Genomic DNA, 23,201 nt, shown 5'->3' on the forward strand with positions numbered 1-23,201 from the left:
AAGACGAATAGATAAAAAAGAATTAAAAACAAATCCATTTTTTGTAACTTTAAACTCATTAGCTTGTTTCCTTGACCTCCTCACACCTCCCCTTTTTGTATTCCCATTTAAATAATCAAATCAGCAAATCCTTACCCTCTTTCGTTTATCTTAACTCTATATCTTAACATATTATAACTCTATATTTTCATCCATTATCAATTCATTTTTGCATATTCTTATTAACTTTGTTGCTAATGCCACTTATTTTCAATCCAACATCATTTTAACATTCATTAATTTTACAGTGTTTCTGCAGATAGTCTTTAAATTTCTTCCAATCTTCTTCCACCAACTCTTCTCCCAGGTCTCGGATTCTGCCAGTCATTTCCGCCAATTCCATATAGTCCATCACCTTCATCTGCCACTCTTCCAGGGTGGGCAAATCTTTTGTCTTCCAATACTTTGCAATAAGTATTCTTGCTGCTGTTGTAGCGTACATAAAGAAGGTTCTATCCTTCTTTGGCACCAATTGGCCGACTATGCCCAGGAGGAAGGCCTCTGGTTTCTTCAGAAAGGTATATTTAAATACCTTTTTCATTTCATTATAGATCATCTCCCAGAAAGCCTTAATCTTTGGGCACGTCCACCAAAGGTGAAAGAATATACCTTCATTTTCTTTACATTTCCAACATTTGTTATCGGGCAAATGATATATTTTTGCAAGCTTGACTGGTGTCATGTACCACCTGTATATCATTTTCATCATATTCTCTCTTAAGGCATTACATGCTGTAAATTTCATACCGGTGGTCCACAACTGTTCCCAGTCAGCAAACATAATGTTATGACCAATATCTTGTGCCCATTTGATCATAGCAGATTTAACCATTTCATCCTGCGTATTCCATTTTAACAGCAAGTTATACATTCTTGAAAGTATCTTAGTTTTGGGATCTAACAGTTCTGTTTCCAATTTTGATTTTTCCACCTGGAAGCCAATTTTTTTATCCAAATTATAGGCCTCTCTTATTTGAGAATAATGAAGCCAGTCTCGCACTTTATCTTTTAATTTCTCAAAACTCTGCAATTTCAATTTGTCTCCTTCTTGTTCCAATATTTCCCAATATTTCGGCCATTTGGCCTCCATATTGAGCTTTTTCTGAGCCTTCGCTTCCATTGGTGACAACCACCTTGGGGTTTTATTTTCCAGTAAATCTTTGTATCTTATCCAGACATTGAACAATGCTTTCCTGACAATATGGTTTTTAAATGCTTTATGTGCTTTAACCTTGTTGTACCACAAATATGCATGCCATCCAAAAACGTTGTTAAAACCTTCTAGGTCCAAAATGTCTGTGTTCTCAAGAGGCAGCCTGTATTTCAACCAGCAGAATGCTGCTGATTCATAGTAAAGTTTAAGGTCTGGCAGGGCAAATCCGCCTCTTTCCTTTGCGTCAGTTAATATTTTAAATTTTATTCTAGGCTTCTTGCCCTGCCAGACAAATCTAGAAATGTCTCTCTGCCACTTCTTGAAACAGTCCATCTTGTCCAAAATTTGCAATGATTGAAACAAAAATAACATTCTTGGCAATACATTCATCTTTATAGCTGCAATTCGACCCAACAAGGAAAGCTTCAAATTTGACCATATTTCCAAATCTTTTTTCACTTCTATCCAACATTTCTCATAGTTATCTTTAAATAAATTTAAATTCTTAGCAGTCATATTAACCCCCAAATATTTTACTTTCTTAACTAATGTTAAACCTGTCTCCTTCTGAAACCTCTCTTTCTCAATTGGTGTAAAATTTTTCTCAAGCACTTTAGTTTTTGACTTGTTCAGCTTAAATCCTGCCACATGACCAAATTCTTGAATCAATTCTAATACTCTTTTCGTACTAGATTCTGGCTCCTGTAACGTCAAAACTAGGTCATCTGCAAAAGCTTTCAATTTGTATTGTTTGGCTCTGACCTGAATACCTTTAATCAGACGGTCCCTTCTAATCATATTCAGCAAAACCTCCAGAACCGAAATAAAAATCAATGGGGAAATTGGGCAGCCTTGTCGTGTCCCTTTCTCTATCTTAAATTCCTCTGTCATCACATTATTGACTATTAACTTAGCCTTTTGTTCTGAGTAAATTGCACTTATACCATTTTCAAACCCTTGGCCCACCCCCATTCCCTGAAGATTTTTCTTCATAAAATTCCAAGAAATATTATCAAAGGCTTTTTCCGCATCTATAAAAATTAAAACTGCTTTGGTATTGATGTTCACTTGCAGCTTCTCCAAAATGTTAATTATATTCCTCGTATTGTCAGACAGATTGTCAGACCTGGCAGAAAGCCAGCTTGGTCTTTGGAGAGCACCTGGTCAGGAAGGTTGAAGAAATGTGCATGCACACGAAAGCCCATACCAATAACAAACTTATTTGGTCTCTAAGGTGCTACTGGAAGGAATTTTTTTATTTTGTTTCGACTATGGCAGACCAACACAGCTACCTACCTGTAAATGGAGATAGGGGCAAAAATGCAGTGCACAAAGGTGCAGAATATACACAAAGATGGAAATTGTGAGTGTTACAGGTTTGAAATCTGAAACATGTCAGGAAATGGATAAGCATTGAACCTGCATCTGTGGACTTATTCTTCATAACCTGAAGTTAACTCCCTGAATGGTCTGTTGCATGAATGTTGTAAGTTACTGTTACAGTGGTACCCCGGGTTAAGTACTTAATTCGTTCTGGAGGTCCGTTCTTCACCTGAAACTGTTCTTAACCTGAAGACCACTTTAGCTAATGGGGCCTCCTGCTGCTGCTGCGCCGCCAGAGCACGATTTCTGTTCTCACCCTGAAGCAAAGTTCTTAACCTGAAGCACTATTTCTGGGTTAGCAGAGTCTGTAACCTGAAGGGTATGTAACCTGAAGAGTATGTAACCCAAGGTACCACTGTATATGCGTTTTGTAAAGCATACTTCCCTTGTGTAAACTGAACAGATGGAGTCCGAGAGCAATGAATTGCAAGACATCACGTTAGGATGGTTCAACTTATTATTTATTATGATCATCAGGTTGGACTAATAAAGGAGGAGAACAAGCAAAATTCTTTTGAAGATTATGGAAATCATAACTTTTTTATTTTTATTATAGGACAAAGCATATAATGTATTTGTGACAGCAGAAAACTGGTAAGCATTTTTCTCCTTGCAGTGACTTTGCAGTTCAATCTTTGCCGTGTGTGTGCGTGTGTGTGTGTGTGTAAAATTTAAGAGAATTTGCAGCTTTCTGAAATTGCTTTAAAAGTAACCTTCCCTTCTGAGCATCCTTCTCTACTTGCCTTTTATAGGTATGCATGTAGTGCTAAAGCACTTTGTGTAGGAAGGCATGGGTTCAACTTCTGATGTTTCAAGCTAGATCAGTGACAATATTTCAAAATTTGACACAATTTCTCTTTTTGTCATTTGGATTTTGAACACATTTTTTAAAATAAAAAACAAACAAACTCAGATTTGAATCTAGGATTTGTACTTCCACCTTCTAGAGTCTTTAAACTGGTTGGCAGTTCTTCATTGTTTTCAACTTTGTCAGTTTCCTAATATGAAATATGATAAACTCACCAATCAAATGTGAAATATTGTTCCAAGTTCTTTATCAACTGCTGTTAAATACTGCATACCTTTACATGTCAAATAGTGCCAAATACAAATTGTTGACAGCAAACATTGGAGTGCTGGAATTTCTTCAAATCATAATGCATATATTATGTGTATTTAGCTGCTCAGGTTTATGATATGAGTTTGTATCATTTAGCCAGAATGACCTAGACATGCGATTGGGATTTGATGTATGCCCAGAGGAGCAGGACTTCATTTGTAAGCGCAAGAAATACGTTGCTGCTGCTTTGAAAAATGCTCTTAATCTTCAAGATGATCTGCAGGATGATGAGGTATAATGTCCACCACAATGTAAGATGAGCAGAGAAAACGGTGGCAAAGGGATTCATATATGTCCATGCCACATGTTCATCCATGCATACTTCTTCTTCTTCTTCTTCTTCTTCTTCTTCTTCTTCTTCTTCTTCTTCTTCTTCTTTATTTATTTATACTCCACCCATCTGGCTGGGCTTCCCCAACCACTCTGGGCGGCTTCCAACAAAGATTAAAAGTACATTTAAACATCAGTCATTAAAAACTTCCCTAAACAGGGCTGCCTTCAGATGTCTTCTAAACATCAGATAGCTTTTATTTCCTTGACATCTGATGGGAGGGCGTTCCACAGGGCGGGTGCCACTACCGAGAAGGTCTATTTCATATGGTCTAATTCATGCATAATATCTTACACATTCATGTGTTCTATTGTAACATAAAATAATTGTTTGACTTACACATCTTTAAATTTAATCCCTAGTGGGAGAAGGATGTGTGGCGAGTTGGGCCCTGAAGGGAGAGCTCTGGAAGTCTAAAGCTCCCCACACTGTGGGGAGGTGTATGGAGACAGAAAAAGAGCGAGAAACCTAGATTGTGTGAGCAGAAGTTGATAAATGATTCTGTTAAGATTTGTTTGCCCTAGTGTGCATTATTATACACTTGCCTGTATTCACCATTGTCAGAAATAATCTTCTTTAGGTCCCAAGGATCCTGAGAGTCCCAGGACTACCTGGGGGGACCTGTACCACTAGCTCTTGGAAATCCCTTTTCACCACAGGACACATTTTCTATCTCATATCCCATAATGTAGAGCTTTCCTGCCTACCTACACCATGTGGTTTCCCCCCTGTAGTGTATCGGTTCTCTTCACCAGCCTATGGTATTGTACAGTGTTTGCTTCCTGGTTTGGCATAACTCTGAACAACCCAGAATTGCTCTTAATCATTCTTTGCTCTGGCTGTGCTTGCAGCCGACCCACTTATCCTTCTGCCTTCACTTTTTCTCTCTCTCCCTCCTTCCGTAAGAGTATTGGCTTGTCCTTTTTACTCCTTCAGCTTCTGTTCACTCATTAATTTCCTAGGACCCTCACTTCAACACTTCAGTGCCCTGCGTTTTGGGGATGCTGTCAGCATCTGTGTAATGCTCCACAGCTGTTGCCATCTCCCCCAACTCACCTGTGCTTTCATGTGAGCAAGCTGGGAAACAGACAACTTAGGAGGCAGCCCAAGCAGCAGCAGCAGTTCCTGCACCTTCCATTTTGATGCCCCCTCATGAAAGGCCAAAATGAAGCATGGTGCTCAGCAAATGGAAATGGGGAGGGCATTCCATAGCCAAGGTACTAGAACCAAAACCAAGATCCACATTTCTCCTCATTTTGTGATGCAGTTCTTCAACAAAAACTGTGTATCTTTGGCAAAATTGCATATAAAGATGTGTACTAAAATGCTGGCGAATATGTGAGAACATTTTATTTAAATATATATATAAATGGAAATGTAGTGAACTCAATTTAAGACTGAGGAAAGTGAGAGAAGCTGAAATTGATAGAATCTTCCATCCCTGATGAGGTTTTCGGCACTTTAAGCATCAATAACTTGGGGCAGAAGGTGAACTCAAATACAGAATCTATTGAGAAACTGCTGCAGGAATCTACTTCGAATCGAAAGACAGCTGAAGAAGCAAAGGAAAAAGTATTGGCTGTAGAGGAAAAGATACCACCGATATGTAGGCAGCTCGAGGATCACATGTCATTGCTATCTATGATTGAATTAAAAGAAAAACAGACAAATCTAAGGATCAGGGCTGTACCTGAACTTGAGAAAGATAGTTTGAGCGACTTTCTTACGCAGGAATTTGCAGACTTTTGGAACTTAGATTCAGATAATTTAGATTTCAAGATAGTAAGCACTTTTAGACTTGGAAGAGGGGTGAGAAAGAACAGGGTGAGAGACTGTTTGATTACCCTCCGAACAAAAGAGGAGAGAGACAAAATACTGAGTCTGCACTTCCAGAAGACCTTGGAAATAAACGAATCAAGAGTGGAGATATTTAAGGACATCCCGAAATACCTTTTGGATCTTAGGTCTAACTACGGAGATCTGGTGGCCCTGCTGAGAGGAAATAGAACCGTTTTTAGGTGGGAATTCCCCCAAGGCCTATCCTTTACCTTCAAAGGGAGAAAGTTTAAAATAAGATCAGTGGAAAAGAAAAATTTTTGAGAGAGCACGGAGAAGACCTGCAAAAAGAAGCTGAAGAAGAGCCAAGAGCTCTAAAACCAGGAACACAAGACATAGTACCACTACCTTTGGGACTGGACAAGCTAGAGAAAGTGATACCACCATCAGAACAAGAACAACTATTGGGAGCAGTTGGAGGAAAAGCAAAATAAATACACCATGTCTCTGCAACTATTAAGTTGGAATATTCATGGATTTAATTCCCCGGAGAAAAGGAAAAAAGTCTTTCATTTATTGAAAAAGGAACAATTGGACTTGATTTGTTTACAGGAAACACATGTGATAAGGCTACATAGGAAAGTATTGATTAATAAAAGATTGGGTCAAGAGTTTATTTCATCGGACAAGGTCAAAAAGAAAGGAGTAGTAATCTATGCAAAAGAGAGCCTATCACCGAAATTTATTTTTAAAGATGACCAAGGAAGATTTGTGGCAATTGAAATCCAAACACAAGGAGAAAACTTTTTGATAGTAGGAGTATATGCACCAAATGAGGGGAAATCTGAATTTTTTAAGAAGTTGCATGAGACATTGTTAGACTATATGGATTACAACATTATCATGATGGGAGATGTGAATGGAGTGGTATCTACAAACATGGACAAGTCACAGAGACAGGTAGTTACCAAAGATGGCAGACTACCAAAAACCTTTTTTGAGATGACTGACAATATGGACTTGATTGACATTTGGAGAATAAAGAACCCCTTGGGTAGAGAGGGAACCTTCTTCTCTGAAGCCAAGATGACATGGACAAGAATTGACCAAATCTGGATAACTAGAGGACTGGCACCTAAGACTCGAAAAGTGGAAATTTGCCCTAAAACTTGCTCCGACCATAATGCTGTGAAAATAGAGATGAAATTAACACCAACCGGTTCCTTCAGATGGAGGATGAATGACACCTTGTTTAGAGACCAAGAGGTTACCAAGAAGGCCCAAAAAACCTTGAGAGACTATTTTGAGATAAATATGAACACCATCATCGAAAAAAGAGTAATCTGGGACGCAAGCAAAGCAGTTATGAGGGGGTTTCTAATTCAACAGAATGCAATAAAGAAGAGAACTCAAAATGAGAAAAAAGACAAAATTTTGGAAAAAATAAAAGAGGGCGAGAAGAAACTGAGAGCGAAACCAAAGTCACAAGAGATTCCGAGAGAAATAAAGTTATACCAAGTTCAATACATGAAGATGATGAATCAGGAAATAGAATGGAAAATTAAGCAGATGAGACAAAGGACATTTGAATGGGCCAATAAATGTGGAAAATTGTTAGCCTGGCAAATGAAAAAAAGACAAAAACTTAACACCATTACCAACTTGGAAGTGGAAGGAAAGAATATTCAGAATCCAGTGGAAATTAGAAAATGCTTCCAGAGGTACTTTAAACAGCTATATACACAAGGGCCACAGGAAGAGTTTGATATAGACCAATTTTTAAAAACAAATGACTACAAAAAATCTCTCAAGAAAATAAGTTAATGTTGAACTATAAAATAACAGAACAGGAGGTGGAAGGTGCCATCCAGAATATGCAGTTGGGCAAATCTCCAGGGCCGGATGGCTTAACCTCAAAATATTATAGATCCTTGAAAGATTGGATAATTCAACCACTAAAGGAGGTTTGTAATGAAATTTTGGAGGGGGAAAAAGCGGCAGGGTCGTGGAAGGAAGCCTATATTACACTTATACCGAAAAATGAGTCTGAAAAGACACAACTTAAGAACTACCGCCCCATATCCTTGCTTAATGTGGATTACAAAATTTTTGCAGATATTTTGGCTAAAAGGTTAAAAAAAGTATTAGTGGAGGAGATACATAAAGACCAAGCTGGCTTTCTCCCGGGTAGACACTTGTCTGACAACACGAGGAATATAATTAACATTTTGGAGAAGCTGCAAGTGAACATTAATACTAAAGCAGTCTTAATTTTTGTAGATGCGGAGAAAGCCTTTGATAATATTTCCTGGAGTTTCATGAAGGAAAATCTTCAGGGGATGGGGGTTGGTCAAGGGTTTGAAAATGGTATAAGTGCAATTTACTCAGAACAAAAGGCTAAACTAATAGTTAATAATGTGGTGACAGAGGAATTTAAGATAGAGAAAGGGACACGACAAGGCTGCCCAATTTCCCCATTGCTTTTTATTTCGGTCCTGGAGGTTCTGCTAAATATGATCAGAAGGGACCGTCTGATTAAAGGTATACAGGTCGGAGGCAAACAGTACAAATTGAAAGTTTTTGCAGATGATTTAGTACTGACGTTACAGGAGCCAGAATCTAGTACTAAAAGAGTATTAGAACTGATTCAAGAATTTGGTCATGTGGCAGGATTTAAGTTGAACAAGTTAAAAACTAAAGTTCTTGAGAAAAACTTAACACCGATTGAGAAAGAGAGGTTTCAGAAGGAGACAGGTTTAACACTGGTTAAGAAAGTAAAATACCTGGGGGTTAATATGACTGCTAAGAACTTAAACCTATTTAAAGACAATTATGAGAAATGTTGGTCAGAAGCGAAAAAGGATCTAGAAACATGGTCAAACTTGAAGCTTTCCTTGTTAGGTCGAATTGCTGTTATAAAGATGAATGTATTGCCAAGAATGTTATTTTTGTTTCAATCATTGCAAATTTTGGACAAGATGGACTTTTTCAAGAAGTGGCAGAGAGACATTTCTAGATTTGTCTGGCAGGGCAAGAAGCCCAGAATAAAATTTAAAATATTAACTGATGTAAAGGAAAGAGGTGGATTTGCCCTGCCAGACCTTAAACTTTATTATGAATCAGCAGCATTCTGCTGGTTGAAAGAATGGCTGCTTCTTGAGAACACAGACATTTTGGATTTAGAAGGTTTTAATAATGTTTTTGGATGGCATGCATATTTGTGGTATGACAAGGTCAAAGCACACAAAGCATTTAAAAACCATATTGTCAGGAAAGCATTGTTCAATGTCTGGATAAGATACAAAGATTTACTGGAAAATAAAACCCCAAGGAGGTTGTCACCAATGGAAGCAAAGGCTCAGAAAAAGCTCAATATGGAGGCTAAATGGCCGAAATATTGGGAAATTTTGGAACAAGAAGGAGACAAATTGAAATTGCAGAGTTTTGAGAAATTAAAAGATAAAGTGCGAGACTGGCTTCACTATTATCAAATAAGGGAGGCTTATAATTTGGACAAAAAAATTGGCTTCCAGGTGGAAAAATCAAAATTGGAAACAGAACTGTTAGATTCCAAAACAAAGACACTTTCAAGAATGTATAACTTGCTGTTGAAATGGAATACTCAGGATGAAACGGTTAAATCTGCTATGATTAAATGGGCACAAGATGTTGGACATAACATTATGTTTGCTGACTGGGAACAGTTGTGGACCACCGGTATGAAATTTACGGCATGTAATGCCTTAAGAGAGAATATTATGAAAATGATATACAGGTGGTACATGACACCAGTCAAGCTTGTAGAAATCTATCATTTGCCCGATAATAAATGTTGGAAATGTAAAGAAAATGAAGGTACATTCTTTCACCTTTGGTGGACGTGCCCAAAGATTAAGGCTTTCTGGGAGATGATCTATAATGAAATGAAAAAGGTATTTAAATATACCTTCCTGAAGAAACCAGAGGCCTTCCTCCTGGGCATAGTCGGCCAATTGGTGCCAAAGAAGGATAGAACCTTCTTTATGTACGCTACAACAGCAGCAAGAATACTTATTGCAAAGTATTGGAAGACACAAGATTTACCCACCCTGGAAGAGTGGCAGATGAAGGTGATGGACTATATGGAACTGGCGGAAATGACTGGCAGAATCCGAGACCAGGGAGAAGAGTCGGTGGAAGAAGATTGGAAGAAATTCAAAGACTATTTGCAGAAACATTGTAAAATTAATGAATGTTAAAATGATGTTGGATTGAAATTGAGTGGCCTTAGCAACAAGATCAATAAGAATATGTAAAAATGGATTGATAACGGATGAAAATATATAGTTATAATATGTTGAGATATAGAGTTAAGATAAATGAAAGAGGGTAAGGATTTGCTGAACTAACCATGTGAATGGGAATACAAAAAAGGGAGGTGTGAGGAGGTCAGGGAAATAAGCAAACGAAATTTAAGATATGAAAAAATTGATTTGTTTTTAATTTTTTCTATCAATTTTTTTCTGTATTTTGCATTTTTTCCTATGTTTTTTGTATTTTTTGTATTTTTCTCTTTGTTTCTTTTTTTTATTCTGTAATTTTCTTCTTTTGTAAAATTTCAATAAATATCTTTTTTTTTAAAAAAAGATGAGGTTTTCGGATATGTGATTAAGCTTTTATGTAAAACAAAACAAAAAAAGTCTGTGTGATTTGGCTCAGTCCTTCAATCTTCCCTCTTCTGCAATTTTGTGAATAACTGCTCTCAAATTTATTCAGGTTCCCATTGTGGCTGTGATGACAACAGCAGGTGGCGTAAGATCCATGACTGCGATGTACGGCAGCCTATTAGCTCTCCAGAAGCTGAATCTCTTAGACTGTATTTCATACACCGCTGGTTTATCTGGCACAACATGGTAAGGAGAACATGGAGCAAAATATTAGGGATGTATCCAGACCTGCAGAATTTCCCTACAACCTTCTGCGATGGGGTAATCACATGAAGTGACGGCACATTTTATGTGTATCCCTTCAGCTGTTGTTTAGCATTCAACATCCATGGAAAACTTTGTATCACATGAAATAGAAGCAAACCTTTCTGTATCTCCCCTGGATAGCCCCTGCCACTCCTCCTTTGTTTAGCATAACAGTCACTTTATAAAACCAAACAATAAAAAAATTATTTATGCCGAATTTGTGCAATTTTACCTTTTTTTAAAAGCACAAAATAAGCCTGGTGACTTCATGGTCCTGATTCAATGGAACCAAGCCTTGTCACCACAACTACCTCCCCATTTTTCAGATTTATTAATTAATGGAAAATATACTCAGTGTGATTAGAAAAACAGAAAAAAACCCTGAGTCTGTAGTTCTAGGGAAATGAAGTACTTTATATATGCATTTCAAACATTGTCAGATGCTGAGACTAAACTGCAATGCAACACAATACAATCAGTTTCCTAGTCTTGATATGACCATAGGCAACCCTTTTGAAAAGCTTCCGACCTAAGCAACAACAACTTACATTGTTTAGGAATCTTTAGCAACTTTCAAATCAGTTAGGAGTCAGATTATTATTATTATTATTTTGAGGAGAAGGTGGGTAACATGACCTTCGTTGTTGTTTGCATCAGATTTGCAAAATCCTTTGAACCAAACAGTATTTCAATGAAAACTTGTTTTATATATGAAAGTGATGTGGAAACTTATTATGAAAATTTGTGAGGATAATTTAACGGGTCCTTTGCTTCCCTGGATTGTTGATTGGGTGCAAATATGTGATAAAATGCTCCTAACTGATTGGCAGGATGTTCTAGATGAGTTGCTCATTGAGTAGTCACATCAACTAGGGATAGACCAGGCATCCCCAAACTTGGCCCTCCAGATGTTTTGGGACTACAACTCCCATCACATGTGCGTGGGCTCGATTCTGCATGTACTCTGCTAGGTCTGGCTAAGGTCCTGCAACTAGTCAGAAAGTTGCAAAACACCTTTGCAACTTTCTGACTAGTTGCAGGACCTTAGCCAGACCTAGCAGAGTACACGTAGAATTCACGGAAGCAATTGGCAACTTGGCTGCAGACAGGACAGACGAAGCAGGAACCAGGAACTTGCAGATAGGTGTTTATTATATACAGTGGACTATTTACAGGAACAGAACACGGATCTTTTGCTAGCTCTCTCTGACACGACTCACAACTCCTACACTGACACACAGAACTCTGAACTTCTGAACCTAACACATTCCAGTTAGTAGGCCATTAATTATCACTCCTTTGAGAGAGCTTGACCAATCAGGGAGCTGTCTCCATGTCTCTGTTATCACCAGGCAGACTTACTCCTTCACATGACCTTCTGGCTTTCTGCCAAACCTTAATTGACTCTGTGTGAGTAGCTGCACGTACACAGTTTCCCAACATACAACTCCCATCATCCCTAGCTAACACGACCAGTGGTCAGGGATGATGGGAATTGTAGTCCCAAAACATCTGAAGGGCCAAGTTTGGGGATGCCTGGGATCAACAGTTCAGTCTAATTCACTTTCATATGTATTCATTTTAATTCCATTCTGTTCCATTCCTGTTTAATTTGAATTCCTGCCCCCATGAGAACTCTGAATAACATTCTAACCCAGAAAAAAGTCATACAGACAGACAGTTGTGGGGTGGCCCAAGGCCTGCCTTTTGACATTTATTTTCTTCTTTTTAAAACAGGTGACAGCATGGCTTCCTCTGAGTGGATTGAAAATGGGGCTGCAAACACGCCTGAGAGCAAATGTCTCTGGGACCAATATGGGTCCTTGAGAGAAATGGGATGTCCTTGTGTCCCATTGCTCTAGGGGCATTTACATCTCATTTTCAATGTGCACAGTGGCAGATGCTGTGCTTTCCAGCTGCTTGGAGTAGCTATTATTACCTTTTTCAAAAGTTGTGCCTTTTTTAAAAAGCACCCCCAGACCACCTCAAACAATTAGCTTTCCAAGGAAGGCCACATTCTGATCTGCACAATAGTCCATGAGGTGCAGATCAGGTGAGTTTGCCTTAGAACGTGGTTGCAAAAAATTCCTTGAGCACCCCTAACACGATTAGCTGCCAGTTGATAAGTGGCCATTTGTATTTGCCCAAAGTCTGTGGCCAATTTCAATTTTAGCTTCTCTTTTTTTCTCCTTTTAAAATTTATTTTCCTTAGGACCATGATAAATTTATATGAAGATGCCAATTGGTCTCAAAAAGATTTGGAAGCGCATATCAGTGATGCTCGGAAACATGTCATGAAAAACAAGCTTTCCTGTTTTTCTCGGAGGCACTTAACATACTATGAAAAGGAAATCTGTCAGAGGCACCGAGATGGATATAAGCTCTCTTTTATAGATCTCTGGGGGCTCATTATTGAATCCATCTTTAATGATGAGGTATTGTATTAATACTTTTTGGGGGTGGGTGGGAAGCATAATGTGGGCTGGCATATGGGGAAAATATGAAACAAATTAAGCACAGAAAGGGGAAAGGGTGTTTGCTATTATTTCTTTAATTTACATTGACAGCACACCTGTTGTGAAGAGTTGGGATGGAAACAACAACACAAGCTTGCATCTAAATATATTAAAATATTGGGCAGTATCAATTGAACCGTTTTCACCATCACAAGGAGATTTAGCTGGGCAATAGAGCTTTTCTGCCCTCTCTCTGTATGTCTCCTGTGTGCCCCATACATTTGATCTGGAAGGTTGTGGGGGACCCAGAACAGATTTATGGGGTATGCTTGGAGAGGAGAGGTCAGGAAATCATAGAATTGTAAAGTTTTAGGGAACCCAAGAGTCATCTACTCCAATCCCCTGCAATGCAGGCATCTCAGCTAAAGCACCCATAACAAGATCCCCCAACACTGGAGTAGTGTGCGAGGTGGTACTGGCAACTGCACTGGGAAGGAGGAATTGGCAAACATTGCCTCTCGTAGGTAAGGACCAAAGTCTGGGTCTGACCCAAGATGAGGATGCCATGACAGGTTCTTTGTGAAATTTATTTGGGTCAATGTCTCTTCTGCTGACTGCTGTTTTTCCCAAACAGCCCAATCATCACAAGCTCTCAGATCAACGACAGGCTGTGAATCTGGGTCAGAACCCACTTCCCATCTACCTTGCTCTCAATGTCAAAGAAAGATACAGCACTCTAGATTTTAAAGGTAGGGACAAAATTATTTGAGCTTGCTTTGAAGGCAGGGGGCCAGGTGAAGACTATTGGTTGACATTTCCCCACTAATAGATACTAAATCTCCTGGCGGTGGTGCAGCACAGATTGTGTGTTGTGTACATTTTTATACAGAATTATACCTTTGTTTCAAAATCCTAAGAGAATTCTTGGATCTTGAGCAATTAAGTCCTGTCAGTCTTTGATACCACATTGAGTGCTCTTGAGTACTCATTCGCCCTCCTTTTAGGCCTGCTCTATACTTGAAACAATAATCGCATGGAAAGTGCTCCCATACAGTGATAGCTCCGAGTACTGGCTTCCTTTGTAAATTACTCTTGTTGCACAGAGTTTCCACTTCACTGTCAGCTACAGATGAAGGTGACCCATTTAGGAGGGTGTAGTAACACATTATGGCTGCCATGTGGAGCAGTTGCTGCATGAATGCTGTTAGAGAGATATAAAAAAAAATATTAAAAAAATTGTCCAGTAGCACCTCAGAGACCAACTAAGTTTGTTCTGGGTATAAGCTTTCGTGTGCATGCACACTTCTTCAGATACACTGAAACAGAAGTCACCAGACCCTTATATATAGTGAGAGGGTGGGGAGGGGTATTACTCAGAAGGGTGGTGGGAATGGGTGATTGGCTGATAGGTGTAGAGTTTCTGTAAGAGGGATGGGGAGTTGTGATTTCCAAATCCATTGAAACGGTTAATTATGATTATCACAGAGAGGTAGAATGCAGATTTTATTGCAGTGTTCCCTACAGTGTAATTATTACATCATTCATTTATTAGATTTCTTACCTGTCTTTCACAATAATTATACTGTACTTAACAAATATTTTTATATGGTTGTTTGCAGAGTGGGTGGAATTTACTCCCTATGAAGCAGGCTTCTTGAAATATGGAGCTTTCATTAATGTGGAACATTTTGGAAGTGAGTTCTACATGGGCCACTTGACAAAGAAGCTGCCGGAATCTGAGCTCTGTTACATGCAAGGTGACGTATTATTATTTATGAAATTTGAATACCACCCTTCATCCGCAGATCTCAGGGTGGTTCGCAACATAAAAATACAATATAAAAGCACAAAATACAATATGCAGTATAAAAGCACAAGATAAAAACAAGAACAAAAAAACCCACAAAGAAATAACCCCTCTCCCACAAATACATTTAATAGAGGTATAAAATGTTAATCAGCCAAAGGCCTGGTTAAAGAGGAACATTTTCGCCTGGCACCTAAAGGTGAATAATGAAGGTGCCAGCTGAACCTCCCTGGAGAGAGCATTCCACAGATGGGGAGCCACTGCAGAGAAGGCCTGTTCTTGTGTTGCCACCTCCTGGACCTCTTGTGGAGGAGGCACACGAAAAAGGGCCTCAGATGCTGAACACAAAGTCATATGGAGAGAGGTGGTCTTTGAAGACCTGAACAGAGATACCAACAAAATCTATATTGTTTTAGTTCCCTGTATTTTGAAATTGACTCCTTACCACCCACACAGGTTTTTTTTTGTACTATATACTCATCTTTCACAAATTACTGATGGGAATGAGAACTGCACCACAGGCTTTTTTTAGTTCTGGCACCTCTCAGATGGGCACCATTGCCATTATAAAAGAATAAGGGAGGCATTTGTGGTGAGTTCTGGCACCTTTCCCCCCTAGAAAAATAGCACTGACGACAGGAAATAGTAAACACAGTAATTAGTAAAATATTAGTGAACATGATATCCATTTCAAAACAATAAATGAAAGAAACAAATGCAACACCCTCTTTACCATCATCTAGAAATCACATCAAAGCTCTGAGATTAAATGGTTTTTATTTTACTTTTGCATTTTCTATGTTTCTCAGGCATGTTGAGTAATATATATTCCCAGAGTTTGCTGGATGCATTGTATTTAGCTGACTGTTCAGAAGACTTCTGGCACAGGTGGACAAGAGACAGAGTGGTGGATATTGGTCAGTAGAACATCATTTCTTCTTTGGCTAATGTACCTTGGGCTCTGTCATGAGGCACGCAGCACTGTTGGACTCAAGCTTGGGTTGGCTGGCTCTGATGGAGGAGGAAGAAACAGGGAAAGAGCTGAATTTGTGGAACATGGGTTGGAGGGGGGGGCAAATCTCTCCTTTCCACTTCAGTCACTTTGGAAGGGAGAGCAGGATGCTGGCTCCCCCTCTCTGACCTTCCTGCAGAGCAGAAAGCCTTAGCAGAGACTGGGGAAGACTTTGATCAGCTATGGCAGGAGCCTGAACAGGAGGCTGCAGTCTTGTTGCCTATAACCGGGTGCCACCTTCACAGATGGGAACAGATACAACCACCCCACAAGGCTAGAGAGTCTCAAAGTTCATTGGGACACCTGTTTCTGAACACCGGAATTGTGACTCTTGAGCACTGTGTCTACTGCTGAGCCTGTGCTTTTACCTACTTAAATAAAGATATCTTTCTTCCAAGTAAGACATTCTGGGAAGATCCACATTATACATTTAAGGAGCATGCAATGCACATTTAAAGTGCACAACTTCCTCTCAAGGAATCTCAGGGACTTTGTTAGGAGGCAACTCCTAGGCGCCAAGGTCCCTTTGCCCTCCCCAATAAAATATTTGAGGGGACCGAGCCCCCACAAAGTTAATGGCCATTGCCCTTCAAATGGTACAGTCATGTGATCGATTATGCAGGTTGTGGCTTACCTGCCCCTTGCAATTTTTTTTTCATGTTGGCACCCCTGGGAACAGTAGTTTGTTAAGGGTACTGGGAATGGTCGGTCTGTGAGGAGGAAACTACATTTCCCGTGGTCTTTAGCAAACAGTTGGATCTTAGTTTTGTTATAATTTATAGTTAAATGCCATGATTTATAGTTAAATGCCCAAAGCTAGTAAATTATTTTGGCCTATTTTGGATCATTAAAGTAGAGGATAATTTAACCTAATTGTTGCTGTTAATAGTAAAGGTAAAGGGACCCCTGACCATTAGGTCCAGTCGTGGTCGGCTCTGGGGTTGTGGTGCTCATCTCGCTTTATTGGCCAAGGGAGCCGGCGTACAGCTTCCGGGTCATGTGGCCAGCATGACTAAGCCGCTTCTGGAGAACCAGAGCAGGGCATGGAAACGCTGTTTACCTTCCCGCCAGAGTGGTACCTATTTATCTACTTGCACTTTGACGTGCTTTCGAACTGCTAGGTGGGCAGGTGCTGGGACCGAGCAGCGGGAGCTCACCCCGTTGCAGGTATTTGAACCGCTGACCTTCTGATCAGCAAGTCCTAGGCTCTGTGGTTTAACCCACAGCGCCACCCGTGTCCCACAGCAGTTAATAATAGCAGCAGTAAAAAGATAAAAAGGTAAAGGACCCCTGGATGGTTAAGTCCGGTCAAAGGCGACTAGGGGGTTGCAGCGCTCATCTTGCTTTCAGGCAGAGGGAGCGCACAGAAACACCATTTACCTTCCTGTCGCAGTGGTACCTATTTATCTACTTGCACTGGTGTGCTTTTGAACTGCTAGGTTGGCAGAAGCTGGGAGCAATGGGGGCTCACCCCATTGTGGGGATTCGAACCGCCAACCTTCTGATCAGCAATCCCAAGAGGCTCAGTGGTTTAGACCACAGTGTCACTTGCTTCCCCTAGTAGCAGCAGTAGCTATATTGGTACTATCAAGGTGCATTTTGAGTAAGGGATCTAAACAAAATTGTCATGTGTTCCACAGAAGATGGTACTCTGCCCAGCATGCTTCACCGGCCAGATGTGCAGCCAACACGCCTCTTCACCCCCAGCGGAAGCCTCACCGCTGTGCTTAGAGATGTTGTAACAATGCGGCCAATTGTTGCAGAATATGGCAATTTCATGAGGGGCCTCCAAGTCAATGATAAATACTTGGAGAATGACAGGTTTTCAATGTGGAAAGGTAATTCCCTTGAACTCATTTACTCAGATCTCTTCTCCCCTCTCTCTTTTCTTTTGTTTTGGATATGTCTTATGATCCTCTCCCCACAGAAGCCTGTGCACAGCATACACCTGGATGTCACATATTTCTCAGTTGTGGAGAAACAGCTAATCCTCTGCCTCCTTGGTCAACAGTTGCCAGCTCCCAAGTTAGCCTCCACTTCTTTTTCCATCCACATTTCAGTTAATCAGCCTCTTTGCCCAGTAGTGGTGGCAGGGCAGAAATAGCCTCAAGATGGTGCTGGGCATATGCAGTAGTGCACAAATGTTCCCTGATCAAGGGCCACATCCTCTTCACAGAATCATAGAATTGTAGAGTTGGAAGGGATCCTGAGGGCATCCAACTCCCTCAGTGCAGGAATCTCAACTAAAGCACTCATGAAAGATGGCCATATACCATCTGCTTAAAAATGAAGGAGACTCTACAACCTCCCAAGGGAGTGCATTCCACTGCTGAACAGCTCTTACTGTCAGAAAGTTCTTTCTGATGTTTATTTGGAATCTCCTTTCTTGTAACTTGAAGCCATTGGTTTGGGTCCTAGCGCTATGGTTACCAGAATTTTTTCAATGAATCCGGGGACACTCCCCCCCCTTTTTAAAGCTGAGTAGCAACAGGGAGTCAGTAGTGGGGATAGTGAGGCAAAAGACCCTGGGCCCAAGCACACATGCATATTGTATAAAGGTGCAAAGCCCTTCTTTTGCACCCTGTGAAAAATAAATGCGCAGAGTTTTTTTTAAAAAAAACTGGGCAATGGCGCGCCGCCTGCCCGTGACTCCCGAGCCTTCCCCGATCTCCTTCCCCCTTTGTTTTGACAGATCAGGGGAGGCTCAGGAGTCATGGGCAGGCGGTCATTGCCCAGGAGGGGCCAGCCTGGTAGTGCAGTTGGCTCTGGCTGGCTTCAGGAGATGCTTGCTGCTGTGGCGCAGGAAAAATGGCGGGTGCCATGGCAATGAGCAGCACTAACAGCCTGGCTCTGGGCTGCTGAGGCTGCTGAGGCTGCTGTTGCTGCTGTTGCTACGTTTCCCAGGGACAGATTTGCAAATCTGGGGACTCTGGAGTAGGTGAAAACAAGCTTGCTTCATCTTCAGCGCTCTCCTTGCATTGTTTATTCTGTTATCACCAGTTTGGGCCCTGCTTTCCTTTTGAGTGAAGGCAGAGGCAAAGTAGGTGTTGAGCAGTTCTGTCTTCTCTCTGCCACCTAACAGCATTTCTCTGTCTTCTCCATGCAGAAGACCTAATACTTGCTTGTGTCAAGGTATTAAGTTTTAGGAAGGCAGAAGCTGCCAGTAAATGCTGGAATATGCTAGAACATTCTAGTGGGGCTGTAATTTTCCAAATTGCACAAAGCAAACACAGCTGTTGTTTTGTGTCTTATATTAGTGTCTTATCTTTGTGTCAAGGCCACTGGGAAGGGTATATCTGCTGCCCAGTGAGCAGTTTCTCATTCTTCTACTGACTTCTATTCCTTACTTTCTTTATATATTCATGCAGTGTTATTTTTTATGCTGTAACTGGATTTTTCTCTAAAGTGAGCTAAGTTGAGCCTTGCTAGTGACCTAACAAAGAATTGTAAGATTTATGCCTGTTGGCTACTCTTGTATATGATTCCTTTGTGATTTCCCCTTTCTTCCATTTTTTAATAAATGCCCTTCTTAAATCTCAGTTCTCCTTATGCAGCCACACTGATTTTTTTAGATGCCTCCCAATTTTCTTTCTTATTGGAATTGTTTGCATTTGTGCCTTCAATGGTTCACCTTTAGGAACTCCTATCTTGGACTCCCTTCTGTTTGAGTATTTCTAATCATGGGATCTCACCCAGTAGTTTCTTAACCTTTTTGAAATCAGCCTTCTTAAAGTGCACATCCGACTACACTCAGCTTTCCATTGCCTCTTAAAATGAAGCTCAATAGGACATGATCCCTTCCTCACAGATTTCCCAGTACTTCCACTTCGTTGATCAGTTCCTTCCTGTTGGTGAAAACCAGGTAAAAGATAGATGACTCCTTTGTTGCTTCTTCCACTTTCTGGGAAATGAAATTCTCATAATTACAGGGAGAGTATTTGTTGAAAACAGATACAACAGAAGTGAGATTAGACTGGGAATGCTAAAACAGAGCATGTTTGGAACCGGTGCAGCCAGTCATTCTTCATTTCTTCCTTGACTGTTCTCCCTTCTTGTTCTTTGTACACCCAGAATACATTATGCAGATACATTACATTACATTACATTAACAATTATTCTGAGGTTCAGGCTTTCCAGAAACACTTCATGCTTGTCTGTTTCCAAGAACTGGAGTAGCAAAAGAAGAAACATAAGGGAGGTTTGTAGGAATGGCATTACAACTACGTTGTTTTAGTCATAGTGACCTGGGGTCCTTTTTGGTTATTTAAAAGATGAACCTAGGGAGTGGTGTAGTGGTTAGAATGTTAGACTAGAACCTGGGAGACCAGGGTTCAAATCCCCATTCATACATGAAGGGTGGCCTTGGGCCGGACACTCACTCTCAGCCTAACCTCTTGTTGTGGGAATTAACTGGGGAGGCAGTGAACTATGTACCTGACCTTGAGTTCCTTGGAGGAAAGGTGGGATATAAATGCAATGATTCTTTAAAAAGAAATTATTAAGCATTTCAAAACAAATATTTTGTAAATGTATTAACAGAAAAACAATCATAAGGCATGGGGGAAAGAATTGCTGTTGATAACATTGCTATACTAATAAGCACGATTTAAAATGTTTATCTCTCCCTCTCCACTAACCCTACAGCAGGATGCATTCTGGTTTCTGTGAATTTAATCTGCTAGGATTTAGTATGAACTATACAGTGGTACCTCGGGTTACAGACACTTCAGGTTACAGACTCCGCTAACTCAGAAATAGTACCTTAGGTTAAGAACTTTGCTTCAGGATGAGAACAGAAATTGTGCCACCGTAGCGCGGTGGCAGCGGGAGGCCCCATTAGCTAAAGTGGTACCTCAGGTTAAGATCAGTTTCAGGTTAAGAATGGACCTCCAGAACGAATTAAGTTCTTAACCCGAGGTACCACTGTAAAGGCAAACTAAGTTAAATAATTTGGGGTCTCAGGCACATAGCTTCTTTCTTGATAGGTCTATCATTGCTTTGTTGGATCAACTGAAATTTCAAAAGTTGAAGGAAAAAATGAAAGTATAAAAGGTACCTGTTATCAAAAGAGGCATCTATGTAGAGAATATAAACTATGAATAAGTAAATTAAGGCTGCACTGTAGTATCATTAGCCTGTTAATGATACATAATTAATTGAGTCCTCCTGGTCTTTAATAGCATATATGAGTTTTCTTTGCAACATTGCATATAAAGCTAAAGAATTTGCCTTTCAGATACTGTACTAGATAATTTCCCCAACAAGTTGAATGAAACACCAGAATATTTGGAACTGACGGACACAGCTTTTTTCATCAATACCAGCTGCCCACCGCTTCTGAGGCCAGAGAGGAAAGTGGACCTTATTTTGCATTTAAATTATAGTGGAGGATCACAGACATTGGTGAGAAGATTCTTTTTATTATCTTTAGCAACTTGACCATAACCATTCGTCTTTTCATTTTTTTTTTACTTCAAATATTAACAGAAGACTGGAAGAGCTTGAAAAAGAACTTGTGCTATGCCATATAGTTATTTGGTGTAGCTTCACATTTGATATAAAAATGGATTATTATTTTCTTCTTCTTCCAAGGACGACTGAGTCATATGGAGTAATGCTGGGGGGCAGGCAGGTGTCCCCATTTCTCCCTCCCACCACAGAGCTAGCTTTAGCTTTTTACATAGTCTTCTTACAAGGGAAGTAATGTGGAGAAAGATGGCTTTGCTTTCTGATCCTCAGTATTTTCATGGAAAGAGAGAACAAGCAAAAGAGAAACAGCCCCTGGGAGAGGACAGTGGACATCCTAGACAACTGGACCTTGGACAATTATTATTGTGTCCTCCTCCTTCATCATCACCATTTTATATACTCATAGTGCTAGAAAATCTGATCCACCTACCTATGCCAAGACAAGAGTACCCATACCCAAAATATCCCTGATAAGTGCCATATCATCCTTCTAGTGCAACTACTAGCTTTTGAGAAAGGAAAGCTGTAACCATATCTCTTTGGGTTCTGATGTTGTTCATGTTTAATGCTCTAGCCATTGGATCTAGCTACAAAATACTATGAGGAGCAGGGCATTCCATTTCCCAAGGTTGTGCTGACAGATGAAGACAGGAAGCATCTCAAGGAATGCTACCTCTTCGACAAAGCAGAGAGTCCAAAGGCTCCCATATTGCTGTATTTTCCCCTGGTATGCGATACCTTCCAAAAATACAAAGCTCCTGGTGAGTAAAGAAGAGCAATAGTCTTCCTGAAGACAACATGACTTTCTTATCTGCTTATTTTCATGACTGACACACACACACACACACACACACACACAGGCTGGGATCAAAAGAGAGGACATATGCAGGAGAGAGCAAAAAAAGCTCTATGCATACCCACACTTTCCCTTTTTGACAATGGCACTCTATGCTGCCCAGGTGAAAAGCCACTGCTCAATTTGAAAAGTGTGTTGTCACTTTGGCAGTAGCAAGTGCTGCAGTGGAAACAGAAGAGCAGCTCTGGGTGTGTGAGCTGCTGTCCTCCATCTGCATGGTGGCTCTTTGGTTCATGGACCCTGGGTTCTATGTAGCATCCTCACTTCAATCTGTCTTCTTCTGTTCCACTGACTCATCATCTTTTATCCCCAACCCAGTCTACTTTTTCAAATCTTCCTTCTAGCTTCTAGCCTTCAACTTCTAGTCTTCAACCCATTCACTCAGCACTTGTTGCACTGCTGCATTAAAAACCGAGATGAATGTGGCAGATCTTCTCCCCTTTATTATAAATATATACAAATATAGACCATAAACACAATTGCCCAACCATCACAACCTCAAATTGGTTTCAGTTACCTTCAAGATTTTCCTCATCTCATCCATTCTGACAGCGTGTTTTACCAAGATGAGGTTGTGTCAAATAGCCTAGTAATAAATGGACAGAGATTTCTTGCCAGTTTCTCACAGGAAACTGAAGTGGCTGAGCAATTAACAAGCAGTGATGAATATGCTCATACTCTCCTCTCTGACTCCTTGATAAGAATGTGAAGCTTGGCTGCTCTTGCGAGGCATTGCACCCCCCCTCAACTTATTTCAATGTTCTAATGAAATTAGAAGTTATTGACCAGGGATGGGGGGGGGCTTGTGGCTCTCCATATATTGTTGGACCCACAAGCCCCATCCAAC

The 23,201-nt window shown here is 40.3% G+C and overlaps 1 protein-coding gene across 3 annotated transcripts in view; it reads left to right on the forward strand.

Moving 5' to 3' along the window:
* Window positions 1-23,201, forward strand: part of LOC310759386 (cytosolic phospholipase A2 epsilon-like) — a 48,110-nt gene that overhangs the window by 23,560 nt on the left and 1,349 nt on the right. For 2 of the 3 annotated variants that reach the window (XM_083606552.1, XM_083606553.1), the window contains exons 12-21: window positions 3,132-3,169; window positions 3,792-3,927; window positions 10,558-10,694; window positions 12,967-13,189; window positions 13,845-13,959; window positions 14,830-14,967; window positions 15,827-15,934; window positions 17,670-17,867; window positions 21,266-21,432; window positions 22,073-22,259. In XM_083606552.1, coding sequence (XP_083462678.1) covers window positions 3,132-3,169; window positions 3,792-3,927; window positions 10,558-10,694; window positions 12,967-13,189; window positions 13,845-13,959; window positions 14,830-14,967; window positions 15,827-15,934; window positions 17,670-17,867; window positions 21,266-21,432; window positions 22,073-22,259 — 1,447 coding nt within the window. The remainder of the gene's footprint in view (window positions 1-3,131; window positions 3,170-3,791; window positions 3,928-10,557; window positions 10,695-12,966; window positions 13,190-13,844; window positions 13,960-14,829; window positions 14,968-15,826; window positions 15,935-17,669; window positions 17,868-21,265; window positions 21,433-22,072; window positions 22,260-23,201) is intronic. The other variant, XM_083606554.1, reaches the window with a different exon arrangement.

Source organism: Podarcis filfolensis (assembly GCF_964270895.1).
Source record: "Podarcis filfolensis genome assembly, chromosome: 1".
Classification (NCBI taxonomy): Eukaryota; Metazoa; Chordata; class Lepidosauria; order Squamata; family Lacertidae; genus Podarcis; species Podarcis filfolensis.